Here is a 15,295-nt window from a genome sequence, read left to right as displayed (position 1 = left end):
CTTATAAAATCACTTGAGGGACTTGTAGGTCCCACCTTCAATCCTTCTGAATCAGAATCAGGAAGGAATCTGTATTTTTAACCAGTACCCTAACTCTGGACTGATATATGAAAATGCCAAATGTCACATCCTCAAAGAACCCTTGTTGATAACTCCAGGCAGACCGAAGCATATTTCACTTCCTGTTGCCCTTACATTGTGTTCCCACCTCTGCTCTATTACTGTCCATAACAATACAATGGTTCATTTACATCTTTATCTCAAAAGGAAAGAGATCCAACCAAGTATCTGGATGTCAATAAATGTTGAATGCATGCATGAATGAATGGATGAAAGCGTGATTGGATGGGTTCTAGTTTTGAAATCCTCTTTCGGTCACAAATCAATATGAGAGTTTGGACGTGTTACTAAATCTCCCTGAGCTACTATTTTCTCATCGATAAAATGAAAACCTTGGTATTTGTGATTTGTTGTTAGTGTTGAATTAGATGTTGATTTGTGAGTACCTGCTTCGTACCACATCTTCATTTATTTGAGTTAAAATTATTGTATCCAATCAAAGCTAAGATAACACCAGGTATGAAAAAGCTCTTTATGCAGTGTAAGTGATCAGTAAAGGAGTAGCATCTTACCAATTTGAGATGCTTGTTTGTTTTCTGATTGTATTATTGGGGAAAAATATAAGAAGTGTTTAAGTAATGAATTTTGAGACTATTTAAAAGATAATTTAAATATCTTGGTAGTTTGTTAAAATAAAAATTTGAAGAATAAACTATCTCTTTGAAAGTCATTAAGAATTTCAGAACATTTAACTTCAAGCTTCTAGCGTTTTCCCACAATCTTCCATTTTAAAAGGAAACATGTAGTGGAATTTTGAATCAAATAGATTTTTATTGTACTTTACATCTTTTGAGATGTGAGTTATTAAGGTCTTTCTAATTTTGATGAAGATGTTCTCAAATTTCAGATATCTTGTTTTGTTTTACTACCACATGAATTCATATTCTCATTTATTTCTTTTAGGAAATTACATAACGTTTATCCTGGACCCTTTCCAGTACCAGTCAGTCGTAAAAAATCAAAAATTAAGCTTTCAAATGTTTACTAGTAAATTCTTAATGAGAGTATTTTCTGTCAAAAAGATGATGACATATCATGACCTGAACGACAAGATTCATACTAGCTATCAACTTTTACGAGGGAAGCATTTGGACACACTGATGGAAAACACAATGCAGACTCTAAAACAAGTTTTTGAACCACAGCTCTTAAAAACCACAAGTTGGGACACGGAATATTTGTTGACATTCTGCAGCTCAGTGATATTTGAGGTGACATTTACAGCCATACATGGAAATGTTCTCGCTGGCGATAGGAAAACATTCATGACTGAGTTAAGAGATGATTTTTTTAAATTTGACGGCAAATTCACACATTTAGCATCAGGCATACCCATTGAGCTTCTAGGAAACATCAAGTCTATTCGAACGAAACTTATAAAACAATTGACAACAGAAAACTTAGCCAAGTTACAAGGATGGTCAGAAGTTGTTCAAATGAGGCAAGATATCCTGGAGAAATACTATACGCCCAAGGACACTGAAATAGGAGGTAAGAAACTTCTGAATGATGCCTTGTCTAAAATAAAATAATTTACAGTAGACCTTTGAAATAAAAAGACAAAATGGTGACCTTGAGAATTTTTATGCTCTTTCTAATTGGCTAATGATAAAATGTTTTACTCTGAAACAACCCTTTGTGATAATTGATTTTTTTTTTTTTTTTTTTTTTTTTTTTGCTGAGATGGTAATGCAAGCTACTTAACAGGGATAATGAGAAAGAGTATAACTAAGCTGCATTTACTCCTCTTATCTCATCCCCCCTCCCCTCCCCCACCACACACACATTACATTTTAAACTATTCTCATTAAGCAGAAAATTAGACTTCAGAAGCCTATTGGTCCTCATTAGCATGCACTGATCCTTGGCTGGGTCTGTGTCCTAACATCTTTTAATTAGCACACTGCAAATCTAATCAGTGTAATAAACGCTATTAATCTTCCTTTTCACTTATTTTCTCCCAGCACATCATTTAGGCTTGCTCTGGGCCTCTGTGTCAAACACTGTTCCAACTATGTTCTGGACGATGTATTACCTTCTACGGCACCCAGAAGCTATGGCAGTGCTGCGTGACGAAATTGACCATTTGCTGCAGTCAACAGGTCAAAAGAAAGGGCCTGGATTTTCCATCCACCTCACCAGAGAACAATTGGACAGCCTGGTCTACCTTGGTAATTTATTTTTATCTGTTATGAAGAAAAGAAGGTACCTCTCTGCAAAGTCAGTTTATCACTCAAAGCTGTTTACCAAGAGGTGGAGGACACAGCTGCCTAATTGACATAATAACACCCATTTACATCAATTATAAATTATGTAGTTTATAGCTGTAGATACTCTCATTGCATGTAAACATTAAGGCCTAGGTAATTAACTATGTAAGGTATGCAAAAGGCTAAACCAAAGCTTTGCAATTATTTGGAAAAAAAAAGGTTTATGCCTGTTAAGTCACTAGACTCTGAGCATCTGTTGGTGTGTTAATGCTTTCCAAACGATGCTGGGCTATCTTAACAAGAAAGGTATTCGGGATTAAAAAAGAAAGTATTTCAGACAGACAACTTGTGTGCAAAACACACTTATTCTTCCCTCAAATGGTGTCTATATTTTCAGGCAGAGATTAAGATGTATTATACAGTTTGCAGCGTATGATTCGCAAAAATGTAGTAAGAGTGATTTCCACTGGAAGTTCATGATTTAAACACACTTGGGGAAGAAAAAAAAAAAGGAGGGAAGAAAGAGAGGGAGTGAGGGAGGGAAAAGAAAAAGGCACAGCTACAAATTACTTCATGTGAAATGTCAATATTTTATAAAATAGTCACTGGTTCATGAGATATGCATGGTCACTATTTCAAATACGTTTGAGGTCAGAAGTGACTAAGTTACTTTTCTTTTTCTATGTAGGCCTGTGTGCCTGTAACAGTGAGCTTTTGATAACAGTGGATTCGCCTTTTCCGGTTTTGATAAGATGACTCTCATTATGTGAATGAATTTTAATTCCCAAAGTTAAATTCCAGTCCAACGAGTTATTCTCTGCTTTGTCCGTGTTGACGTTTCATCCTGTGGTTTCTTTTACTATACGCTATTCCAGGGCCCTTTGGACAAATGCAGGAGCAAGTCTTTATATATCTCTGTTGCTCCCCTCGTTTGACAATGTAGGCAAGTATCTTAGCCCATGTTGGCCTCAATTTTCTCCCTTTTAAATATGTTCCAGGTTCTTTGATGGGAACTTCTGGGAGCAAAGGCCCTACAGGTCTTGATCAGTGTTGACCACCAGCTGACATTAAGAAGAATGGCCCCAAGTGTTCCGGAGGTTGTTCCCACTGGTTAGGATAAGACCCATCAAAGGCAGTAGCAGGAAGCTTGCCTTGTAGTGACAGTTGGCTAGCTTGTTCAGTCATGCCGTTTTTAGCATATGTTATCAAAGTAATTTTATTTATTTTTTTTATTGGAGTATAATTGCTTTACAGTGTTGTGTTAGTTTCCGCTGTAGAACAAAGTGCATTATCAAAGTAATTTTATATTTGCTTGGAGAAGGAAAATAATCCCAGCATTATTAAAATACAAATATTATTTTATTTTGCTTTTCAGAATGACTGGGGACCAAATGCACAAACTTTGCGTAAAGTTCTGGGTAGTTGCTTTCACGCAGACACACAGTATTTTCTGGGTAGAAGATTTATGGTTCCTATGAATATCAAGGTTTCATCTCCCATTTATTCAAGTAATTTCAATTGCATTTTATGAGTCAGATAATGTATACAGGGACGTAAAGCAAATAAACTTTAAGGAATATGTGTTTGTATTCAGAACACAGTTATAAACTCTTAAAATTTAGTTGAAATTCATCAACTCTCTTTTTACTCTTAACTTCTCACTATTGAAAGAAAAGACCATTTTAAAATTGTGGTATTAAAGCAGACACGTTTAAATTTATTCAAGCTGAAGAAATGGCAGATTCCAGAGCCGTAATCCGGGTCCATTTAAGTCCATCACTAGAGTAGAGATTTTCATCCAGGAGCCCTCAGACATTTACAGCTCACTTATCATCAACAAAAGACCATCACCAATCCCAAGTGCCTGGAGATCCACCTGAGTACAGGAAGCACCTTCAGCAATCTAGAAGGTAGACCCCGTTCATCACAACCTCGGGTACCAGCAGAGGCCAGTGTTGTTCATTACGAGAATTGAATCTTCTAGATAATAGGGTCCACTTTTTTTCTTTCTCCAGATAGACAGTTTGAAGCAATGTCTATCAGATTGCATCTTCAATGCAGATTGAAGCAAATTTTTATACGAATCAGACTCACAACAGATAACCTCTGCATCTAGTCATAGCTCTATCGTATTTCTATCAAAAGGGTATGAACTATATGAGGAAAGGCAAGATTTACAGAATTAAATGTGTACAGTTCACTGCATGGGATGAGTGTATGTGCATCTCATCTCCTTAAAGCAAGAGTTCTATGTATTCTAAGTACAATTTCTTTAAAGAAAGATATCTTGAATTTTTATTATTATAAGAAAAAAGTTCACAAGGATGAAAGGAATGCTGCATTTTTTTTTAAACCAGGAAGGAGAATTTTGATATTGGTAGAGCAAACAAAGGGAAAGGAGTTTTTTGTACAGAGATTTTGCATGTCATCGCGCATCGATAATAAAGCGAAGTTGGAAAGGAAAGTTAGAATGCTGTAGAAACCAGTATGTTATTCCTAAACAAAAATGATTTCTCTTGTTTAGAGTGATCCTTGAAGACAGAGCCCGAGGGGGCATAGGCTTATCGTGATGTGATCATCGTGCACATGTTATTGACATTCGTGGCCCAATCCTATAGGCCTCGCGTGTGTCAGATTTACTCTGACATCAGTATACACACAACATCAGCAAAACTTAAAACGTGTAGCATCAAGTGGGCTTTTAAATATCAAGCCTGTTCACGCAATTCAACGCAGTCATCCGTTGCAAGAGGCTGTGATGGATTTTATGCTTTTTTCCATCTTTCTTTACAACCATTCTACCCGTTTCTTTTAGATAAAGAAAAACACAACTGTATTGTTTTAGATATGGAACTTGTTATAAAGATTCTGCTTACCAGGTCCTCACTAAAATTGAATATCAGTGTTTAGTAAAGGTCTCTACAATTAAATATAAATTTAGAATAAGATAGTATATACAGTGGGGTTCAGATAACTGTTACTTGGGGCCTAAATTTCCATAGGAAAAGTTGCTGATAGAATGAAAGTTTGAGAAACTCTAAAAGAAAAGTAAGAATGTTTTTGTTTTCCCGGAAAGAAGAACCTGGGGTAGAGGTAGGACTTAGAACTACAGGTTTCCAATACAGGAAAAAGAAAAGTAGAAAAGTTGATTCAGAGAGAATGTAAGAGAAAAAGATAATGTGAGAAGAGAAAGTTCTCAAAATTGAGGTTTTGATAAATGGATAACAAATAAGCTCATTGAGTACTACTTCTTACTTCAAAATTTACCTGAAAAATGTATTTAAATAACTTAAAAAGTATGGGTTCAGTAAATGTTGTCTATTGTTATCACCAAGATGATGTTTAACCTCAGTGGCATCCCTATGACGTTTATGTTGTTTTCTTTATTTTCAATTACTTACGAACCAAGCTGGTATTATCATTAGACATAGTTCATGTTAAATATATTCATGACTTCAATATTTCAAAGCAATTTTATGGACTTCTATTGTTTCATATGATCTTCTTTAAGATACTGGGGGACTGGGGGAACTATTATTTTGTCATTTTTACAGATGAGAAAATTCTCAGGGTGCTAAATAACTTGGCTAATAAGGTCATGGAGGTAAAGGAGAGAAGCAGGATTTTAACTTGGGTTTTCTGGCCACACTCACGCTTTTCCCCTCAAACCTATCTGATACCAGAATTTTTTGAGTCTTTTTTCATTGTCCAAACAGAGAGGGGAGAGGAGTTCTTTGTATCTTGATTCATCAATGCCAGCTGTGATATGCACATGATTAGATCAGAAAATGTGGGCTAGATGGTATAGTGTTAACTGTATTCTTAATTTCAGGATGAGACATTATGATAATATTCATAATTATTATTTTACTATGTATCAGGCTTTTATTAGCTTATTTAATGATCAAGTACTAGCTTATATATATTTATGTAAGTACAAGTATAGCTTATCTAATCCTCAAGTATTATTATCTTCATTTAATTGTTGCGTAACAAGGTGCAGAAAGATTAGTTAACCAACCCAAATCATACAACTAGATAGTGGCAGAGCCGGAAATTGATGCTGGCTCTACCTAACTTCAGCGCTAACGTATAAATGTTGTCAACTCAGGGGAAAATGCCCTAGAAATGTACCAGAGACCTTGCCCATTATATTTTACAAGGCTATATATCACGAATTCTCAAATGCAGTTGGGTTTGAGGGTGAGGTTGGGGCTAGAGGTTCACATCAGAATTTTGAGGGTTTTTTTAAATAAACTTTTTATTTAGAATAGTTTTACAGAAAAGTTACAAAGAGAGTTCCAGTATATCCCCCCTCACACACACACACACACACACAGTTTGCCTTACTATTAACATCTTAGTGTGATGTATTTGTCACAACTGTGGGTGTTATTTTGAAAAAGCTCATTCAATATTATAAAATAATTGTGTATTTGAACAATTAAAAGTGTCTATAATTTAGACAGCAGTAGTAAAGTTTAACAAAATCCTCTCTTCCAGTGGGGATATACAGGAGGTAAAATTCTACTTCATGTTAGAAATTTCTAACTGGGGGAGGAGAGAGAGGTATCTCCCACAAAGCGTACACCAGAAATCAGGTAGTGAGATTTTTATATGTAACATAAGGAGACATATAAGGTTAAACATAGGTTAACATAAGGAGACATATTGGTTAAAAAGTGAAAAATACTAATTTGGATGTTTGTCACATTTTCAGCTCAGCACAAAACAAAGAGGGCTAGATAATATAATGAATGGCAGCAACAGGAGTTGAAAGGATTGAAAGGGAAATTTAATAAGAATTCAAATTATTGTACTTAGGTCTAAAAATCAACTGCGTAAGAACAGAATGAGGAAATGTGTGGCCCAGCAGAAGAGGGTGGTTCTCAACCTCCGTTGCTCATTGGAATCATCTCAGGAGCTTTAAAAAGTACTCAAATCACCCCCAGAGGTTCTGATTTCGTTGGTCTGGGGTGCAGGCTGATGGCGTTACAAGCTTCCAAAGCGACTCTAATGTGTAACCAAGGTTCAAAACCACTAATTTAAAGGTTTTAGTTAATGCAGTGGTTCTGATGCTATTGGCTGGTTATGGAACATTTATTTTTTTTAAACCACCTCGGTGATTGCAATGAGCAGTCAGAGCTGATCACCTATAGGATATCAGAAAGCTTAACACAAGTCCATGGAGAGATATTACTTCAAAAATCTGTTGCTCATCTGCTTCCAACAAAATATTAATAGAAGTGTGGTATCTAGGGCAGAGAAAGTAGTTCCTCTCTACTTTTCCAACTGAAATAGCACACCCAGCTCTGCCACATTTTAAGAGGCATATTGACTAATTGAAGACTAAAGGCCATATCATCTCTGATGGACAATTAAAAAATGACATGATAGTTGTCTTTAAATATTTTTAAAGGGCTGTTATGTGGAAGAGAGATTCAATTTTTTTGCCTTTGTGTCTTCTAAAGGGTGGAAATTTAAGGGAGGAAAATTCAGCTCAGTACGAAAAATAACTTGCTACTAAAACGGACTTTCTGAATGCCATCATTGGAGTTATCCAATCAAAAATTGAACAGTATCTTCACTAGGATCCTGGAGAGCATTCCTGTATATATGTACCTTCCGACTTAACACCTAGATTGTAGTGTGTGTGAAGGCCACATCCATATTCTCTGTTCTCTTTTTCCACCAACAGCAGTGGCCCAGTGCCCTGAGCAGAGAAATTCCTTAATAGTGCATTTATTGACTCTGTGAATGTTGAATTCACGTTTGTGTATTTTAGCAGTAAACCAAAAGCCGTGCCTGCAGCGCAGAGTGAAAGGCATTCGTACCAATTCAGATTTGCTTTTAACTTTACTTAAAATACACAGTTGTTGAGCCAAAGAGTAATTATTTGGCTTCAAATTGTCTGATGACCACAGTGCCTTATTTACCTTCTCACCTGTCTCGAAAGTGGTTTTGTAAAAACTCGCCTACACATCTGGAGGCTCACTCTGTTTCCTCACCCTCACCCTTCTAGCACACACTGCCTCCAGAGCCCCCTTTCCCTTTCCTGTCCGCCTGCCTTTTTCAGACCATCGGCGTGTTCAGCCCCAGTCGACTGCAGCAGGGTCTGGCTGCTCATTTCACTGCAGCCACTGCCGCTATCCACTGATCACCATGGCTAATCAGATGGTGTGACAGTCTGCACCAATCATTAAGATGACCCAAATTAACAGTCTGGCCATGTCACAGTACATTCATTCCACATATCCAGACATGGCCTAAGTGTGAGGCAGAAATTTGGATGTGCTTATTTGTGGTTGCGTTGTAACATGCATTATTGATTGTCATGAACGGCTTCAGCTCTTTAAATCTGCAAATGAGAATCATCTGTCAATTAGTACAGCCAGCATTGAGCTATGAGGGCAGAAGAGAGAGTGTATATATTCCTTTTTCTACCAGCATTTCCTCTCCTTTGCCATATTCCTTCCCCGTCACATTATAAAGCATCTTAGCTCAACATACTCCCCAGCTTTTTGCTTAGAAGGGATACTTAATCAGAATATTTTTATATCCTGCAAAGAGAAATCTCCCTGGCCAAGTGAAGAAGACAGGGCAGGCTTTGAATTGTAAGTTCACTGTGGGAATTCTGTAATCCAGTTCCCTGGTGATACTAGTCAGTAAAGTTCACTTCTTAATAAAACACAGGCAGCCTTATCTTAATCACAATTGCAATTGTTGGCACCTTGCAGTGCCTGGTGTAAATTACCCCCCAAATATTTGCATTCTTGATAGCCATTTTTCTACAATGCGTTTAGTAAGTAGAGGGTCCTATTACCTGCTAAATGTAAGTATAAATTAACAACCCATTATGCACAAGTTTTATAAAACATTTACAGATAGAGATCATGTTTAATTAAAATTAACTTGCATATGAAAGCCAAGTGCACTAATGATCACAATGACCTTTTATTACCTGCAGTCCCTTGTTTTGGCTGGAATGATTGACAGCTTGCTGTTTGGCTACCATGTTGAATTTCAGCTGACAAGACTTTTCATTTTAACTCAATTTGCCCGCCTATCACAAGCTGGTGGCAGGCCAGACCCAAGTCACCCAGCTTTGCCTCAGCAGCTTGCTCTAGTTCTCATTAGTACGCATTTATTCAGTGGAAATTGGAAGACAAATGCTTGAAGGCATGTGAACTAAGTATAGCAAATTAGGTTTAAAGACTGAATATTTATAAGTGTATGGAAAGTTTTTTTTTTTTTTTTTTAATTCTAGAGCGAATTGAGAACTGAGTGCTAGCTTTGGTATAAAAGAAATGAAGATAGAAGGGGGAAAGAAGATTCTAAGAATAACAATACTATCAGGTTTTTCTTTCCATTTTGGAAATATGTAAAATCTCTCTGACAACACCTTATCAAACCAACCTGGCCTCTCTTCCGTGGAGTGCTTGCACAATGAAGTTTAGCACCTCGAGTGTGAGAAGGGGGGAAAAAATGCGGGTCATGTTCATCTGTTGCTTGGTTATCCCTTGGTATGTTTTCAATTGCCTTGTTTGTTCGGCACTAGCACAGAAACAGATGTTGCTCCGCCATGCAGGGTAATTTACTGTGCAGCATGGAAGGCCTCCCAGGGCCCAGCTGGTCTGTCAGTGGCACTGGCTGGTGTCTGCTCAACTATGACAACTACAAGTAGAGGCTGCAATTTTTTTTTTATTGTGCAGTTGTCATTCTTCTCAACGTATATATAGCCCTGCCTGCATTCTTCCTGGAGCTGGCGGCAAGGCTGTGGCTTTTGTGTCTGTACGTTGTAACGCAGAGCCACGGAAGCTCCCCTCTCCTTTGTGGATAATAATGCCACTCATTCCTTTTGTCCTCCGATGATTCTCAACATGATCGCTGCGATCCAGAGCCAACCTCGTCTCGCGCACATAACCGGTCCTGGAAGGTAAAACAGATTTGTCATTTATGACCTGACCGCTAAGCCACACTTTGTGCTCCATTATTGTGATTAACTTCTGCATAAGATACGCTTGCCCAATTGTCATTTGTGATACCGCAGTGGGCGCAAGCTGCCACACTTCCCGCGAGCACGTCAGCCAATGGGATGTGACCGTGTTATTCGGATGCCTGCCCTGTCACAGTGGCCACCCCACAATTATTTTGCTTTTGTATTTCTTCTTCCCACACCACTCCTGGACCTGGTGGGTGCACAGCACTGCTGCATATGTCAGCTACCATTTCACACCACAAGCTAAAATGATGTTATGCTGCTGTTGATTCAACATGAGCCAGCAGCAGTACACGGGAAGCTGACCCTTGCTTTTCACCATAGAAATGTTGGTCGCTTGTGTCCTGCCAGCTGAAATCCGTCGTGTCAGGTGCCTTGTGGCTATCTGCAGTGGAGTCCATGTTCCAAAACCAAAGTTCTTTTCTGGCCCTGTCACCAACAAACCGATTTGACTCTTCCTGATTATAATAACGAAGGCAGTCCAGAAGAATATGCACAGCCTCACTGTACGTCATATCGAATCACCACACTGGCCACACAGAGCTGACCGCAGCCTCATTTCTTTAGACAAATGAATGCTTAGGGAGAAACCTCCTGGGAGAAGGTCCCCAAAGCTACTTGATAGCCCTATGCAAGCTGTGCATAGATTTCAATTTGGGGGAAATAGCATTTATTTTTATTTTTTGCCTGACGCAAGCCCTCACTGACCTGCCCGCCTCTATAATCTAATAATTGGTTATTCTACATTTCAGACCTTTGCTGAACACTAAGAAACTGGCCTCTGTGTGTGTGTGTGTGTGTGTGTGTGTGTGTGTGAGAGAGAGAGAGAGAGAGAGATTCTAAATTGCAAGCCATAAATACAACCATTTGTTACCATGTGAAGGGGGAAAGAACGCTCAATTTGGAGCTCTTTTTTCGCATTGCTGATTAGAGAGACTCAAGCTTTTTCTTCTAAGACCCATTCACGCTGGTGAAAACATAGTCAGTTTTGATTATGAAGGCAAAGATGCAGACCTAGACAGGAGCTGCATGCTGATATGCATGCTATCAGAATGATTTATGCAAATTATGCATATTATTCCCAAAGGAATTCCTCCTCAAACTGCCAGGATAAATTGCCGGAAATTAGCCATAAAATCTGTCGTGCTAGGAGCAAAAGGTGAAGGCCACTGGGAAAGCAAGGACGTTCAGCTTCTGGAATCTTCCAGGTTATGATGGTGGCTGTTATTTTCCCTGGATGCTGGGGGAAATATGGTTTTCTTCGGATTCCTATTAAAGTATTTTCCCTTTGAAATTTTTCCAGCAAATGCTGACTCACATTTTATTTACAACCAGCATAAAAGAAATTAAGTGTTAAGCTATCTCAGAAAGCACTACTACAATTACTTTACTATTAACTGCCTAAGTGGTTAGTAAATGCCTAAGCCTGGCTTTGAAGGCATCACTGTTCCGAAGGTTGGTGAAATAACCCACCAGTGGTGTACTTTAACTGGGATACGGTTTTAATTTCCAGTGCGTATGCCCCAACACAGACTTCCTCTCTTGCAGATCATTCTTGCCTACGAAGTTCCTGAGTAATGACTTTCTGCCCCAGTACAGCGCTGTTGTCTCCTGCCTGTGAAATGCCCCGAGCTTTGGGGGCTGGGCCACAGCTGTCTCATCCCTCCCCTCCTCACTCCCATTCAGAGCCCCCATTGGCTCCTTCCTGGTGCTCAATGGATCTGATTGGGAAAGGATTTCCCTGTCAATCACAGCTATTGTTTATGCGCTTTAATGGCAAATTGAGAGCACTTTTCAGGAGCAGTCACATTTTAATAAAATGTTGCTTGCTTGTTTGTTTCAGAAAGCACCATTCTTGAGGTCTTGCGACTATGCTCCTTTTCTGGCATCTTTCGCGTCGTTCAAGAGGACTTGACACTACACTTAGAAAGCCAGGACTGCTGTCTGCGAAAGGGAGACTTTGTAGGCATCTTTCCTCCCGTCTTACATTATGACCCTGAAATCTTTGAAGCTCCAGAGGTAAATAAACATCACGCCGGTATTGCTCCCTCTTAGATACTGCACGCACATTCCTCTCCCTCGTGATCTCTCTTTCTCTTACCATCTTGTTCCAGAAAGAATTTGAGAGAGCTTAATGACTCCTGTTTTTCCTTCCAATGAGAACATTTTCCTATTTACTGAAAGGTTTCCTTAAGGATCTCTCTTTCAAAGGTTTCACGATCTATAAAGAGAAATACAGCAATGAGACTAAACTCCAGTTCCCTCAACTGAAAGGAACGTTGATACCTTGATGGACACTATTCACTTGAGGCCTAAATTAAGTTTTGCTTGGCAGAGAATTATTAAAACCCATGGAGGGCTAGCTATTGACAGGTGGCTTAGAGAATAAATAATGACTCTTCTGCTAAGTGTTTCCAGAGTGGGGTTGACTGTCCCAGAGTCAGATACCGTCCTTGCCAGAGTTAAGCTCATCTACTTTTTCACCTCTTACTAAAGGTATGTGCCCCTTCTTGATCAATTAGGATGGCATTATGAACTTGAGATTGTGAAGCTGCTGCTCACAGGTAAAGCTCTGAGGGTAATTGTGTCATCTCCTTGTATTTTTTTCTGAAGCTGGAGTTAATGAATATCAAAGACTGGAAATTAATCCACCTTGGCTCATCCCTTAATACCACTTCAGAGGTTCACCACCTGCATGCAAATTGAGCAGAGTCATCTTCTGCCTGTGCTTCTCAGGAAGTCACGTTGTTGCTGCAGTGGTTTTTGTGTATAAAATGCCATGTTTCAAAGGGAAACTTCTGTGCTCTTTTTGAGCAGTTTAGAGCTGAACCACTTTTAAACCCCGTTTCTAAGATGTTTTTCAGCCAGGCTGGATTCAAATCTTGTTGAATTTTGGAAATTAATAAGAAAAGGACAAACTTCAAATACAATGAGATAATTAGCATTTATTTCATCAGCAAAGGCAAAATTGTTTAAGTGAGGGGAGAATGTACATATGGTTTCTGTGTATTTCAGAAGAGGCGTTATGTGAATAATGATAACAGATAAGAAGTAGGGTATTGGTGAGTGAATGAACATTTTTGCAGACAACAGGCTTCATCTCCACGTTTGTAAATATCAAAAAAAAAAAGAAATTCCCTACGGAACTAGGTGGTCAATAAGTAAAGCAAGTAAATAGTTAATATTTGAAAAATATTTTAAAATTTAAAAAGTTTCATTTCTATCTACAATTTTTAATTTCTGCTTAGTATTTTTATTATGTGATTATCCTGCTAGTCATCAAGTTTATTATTCATGTCACAATAGTAAAATCAACATTAAAGTTATCAAAAAATAATAAATGTTTACCAAACACCACCGTTGTTAAGGTCTTAGGGATCCTCCTGTTCTCTATCCCCAACCCTGCCGCCATGATGGAAAAGACCGTGAGTTAGACTTCTAGGAATTTAAATATCAAAGCTAACAAGGCCTTATGTAATCATTCATTCTATAAACATTTACTGAGCACTTACCACTCTCAGGCTTATGGATTGATTCCTTTTGTTCTTAATCACTTAGGATGGCAATAAGTAGATGGTATAGAGGCTCGTGTAACAGATGCCCATCCCAAAACAATCATGCACTAACAGTAAGAAAAGAGAAGAAAGTTCTGGAAAATTCCATCCTTGGCCTTTGTCACGGACAGCACTATCCCAGGAGCTCATCCGAAGTTCATACTCCTCACTGCCTGACTTTTGTACCCTACAGATCTTGAATGAGAAGACCAGCCCTTAGATATAGAAAGTAGCCAATAGCTCTTAGGCTAAAATCATGAGGAAGACCAACTCCAGATATAAGTATAGTTATTCTCAGAGGACATGGAACCTGAGGTGCCTTCGTGGAACATTGGTTCCCCCCAACCCAATGAGGCATGGTTTCAGGATGTTCAAGCCCAAGAGACCCTAGAATATTTCATTCTAGAAACAGGTTATATCTTCCTTCACCCATCTCTCTATTGTTGAATGCCTCTCTTGTCCACCGAGAGACTCCAGGTGACTCCACAGTAATCCCCCTTAATCACCTCTTCTTTGCCCCTGATTCCCACCTCACTCCTCAGAGAATCTGCCACTGCTCACTCTGTGGCCTGGGTGTACCTTTGTTTTGGGGCACACCCCACGGTATTTTGCAATTACTTGTTTGCCTGTGTGTCCATATACTGTAAGTTCCAGGAGGGGAGAGACCTTGTCCTTACCTTCTCTGAATTCTCAGTGCCTGGCATGCAGGAGACCCATAGAAGGAAATAAATAGGAGGTGCTGAGATGGATGAATGTTCTGAAAGTGAAAATATACTTCAGTTGAAATGTTAAATCACTACAGATATCGCACATTCAGATGTGTACTGGGCCTAATTAGATCCAGTAGATGAGGTGGCTTGTGTGTAAATATAGCAATACTATCAGGAGTGGTGAGAACTCTGGTGAAAGGACAGCCCAGGAGGCATCTAAGGGAGACCACGTGGCTACTTTGGAACCAACCCTCAGTCCTTAACAAGCATGTAGACCTGATGCGACCAAGTCATTTTTATTATTTTTTTTAAACTTCAGATTTCTGGGTGAAGCTTAGAATTTTTAAATGTTTGGAGAAATTAAGTTTAAAACGCAATGTAGGCTAAACAAAAAATGTTTGGGAACCTAATTGGGCCTATAAGCTAGCAACACGTAAACTGTGTTGAGAAGTATTCTTTTCCCGAATATGGGTTCCTTAGCTTATTGTAATGTTAGCCAGTCAGGTGGCACGTGCTGATGTGGAAAAGAAAATTGGCACGTGAAATTAAAACAATGAGAGAGAGCAAAAGGAACCACCTGTTCCCAATTCTCTTTTCTTTCTTTATCGGTCTAAATGCTACCCAAGAAAATCTAGATGATCTCTTAATTAACTAGGAATGGACACTTTTTAAAAATTTTATGAAGGCTTCTTCAAATTTGTC

At 38.7% G+C, this 15,295-nt stretch overlaps 1 protein-coding gene across 1 annotated transcript in view; it reads left to right on the top strand.

Annotated features, from left to right (window-relative positions):
• Positions 1–15,295, top strand: part of LOC101272520 (cytochrome P450 7B1) — a 189,689-nt gene that overhangs the window by 165,044 nt on the left and 9,350 nt on the right. The window contains exons 3-5 of the mRNA XM_004274972.3: positions 1,024–1,611; positions 2,085–2,291; positions 12,173–12,348. Of these exons, the coding sequence (XP_004275020.1) occupies positions 1,024–1,611; positions 2,085–2,291; positions 12,173–12,348 (971 nt within the window). The remainder of the gene's footprint in view (positions 1–1,023; positions 1,612–2,084; positions 2,292–12,172; positions 12,349–15,295) is intronic.

Source organism: Orcinus orca, chromosome 17 (genome assembly GCF_937001465.1).
Source record: "Orcinus orca chromosome 17, mOrcOrc1.1, whole genome shotgun sequence".
Taxonomy (NCBI): domain Eukaryota; kingdom Metazoa; phylum Chordata; class Mammalia; order Artiodactyla; family Delphinidae; genus Orcinus; species Orcinus orca.
The sequence above is the reverse complement of the archived record's forward strand: the minus strand, read 5'-3'. Positions and strand labels throughout refer to the sequence as shown.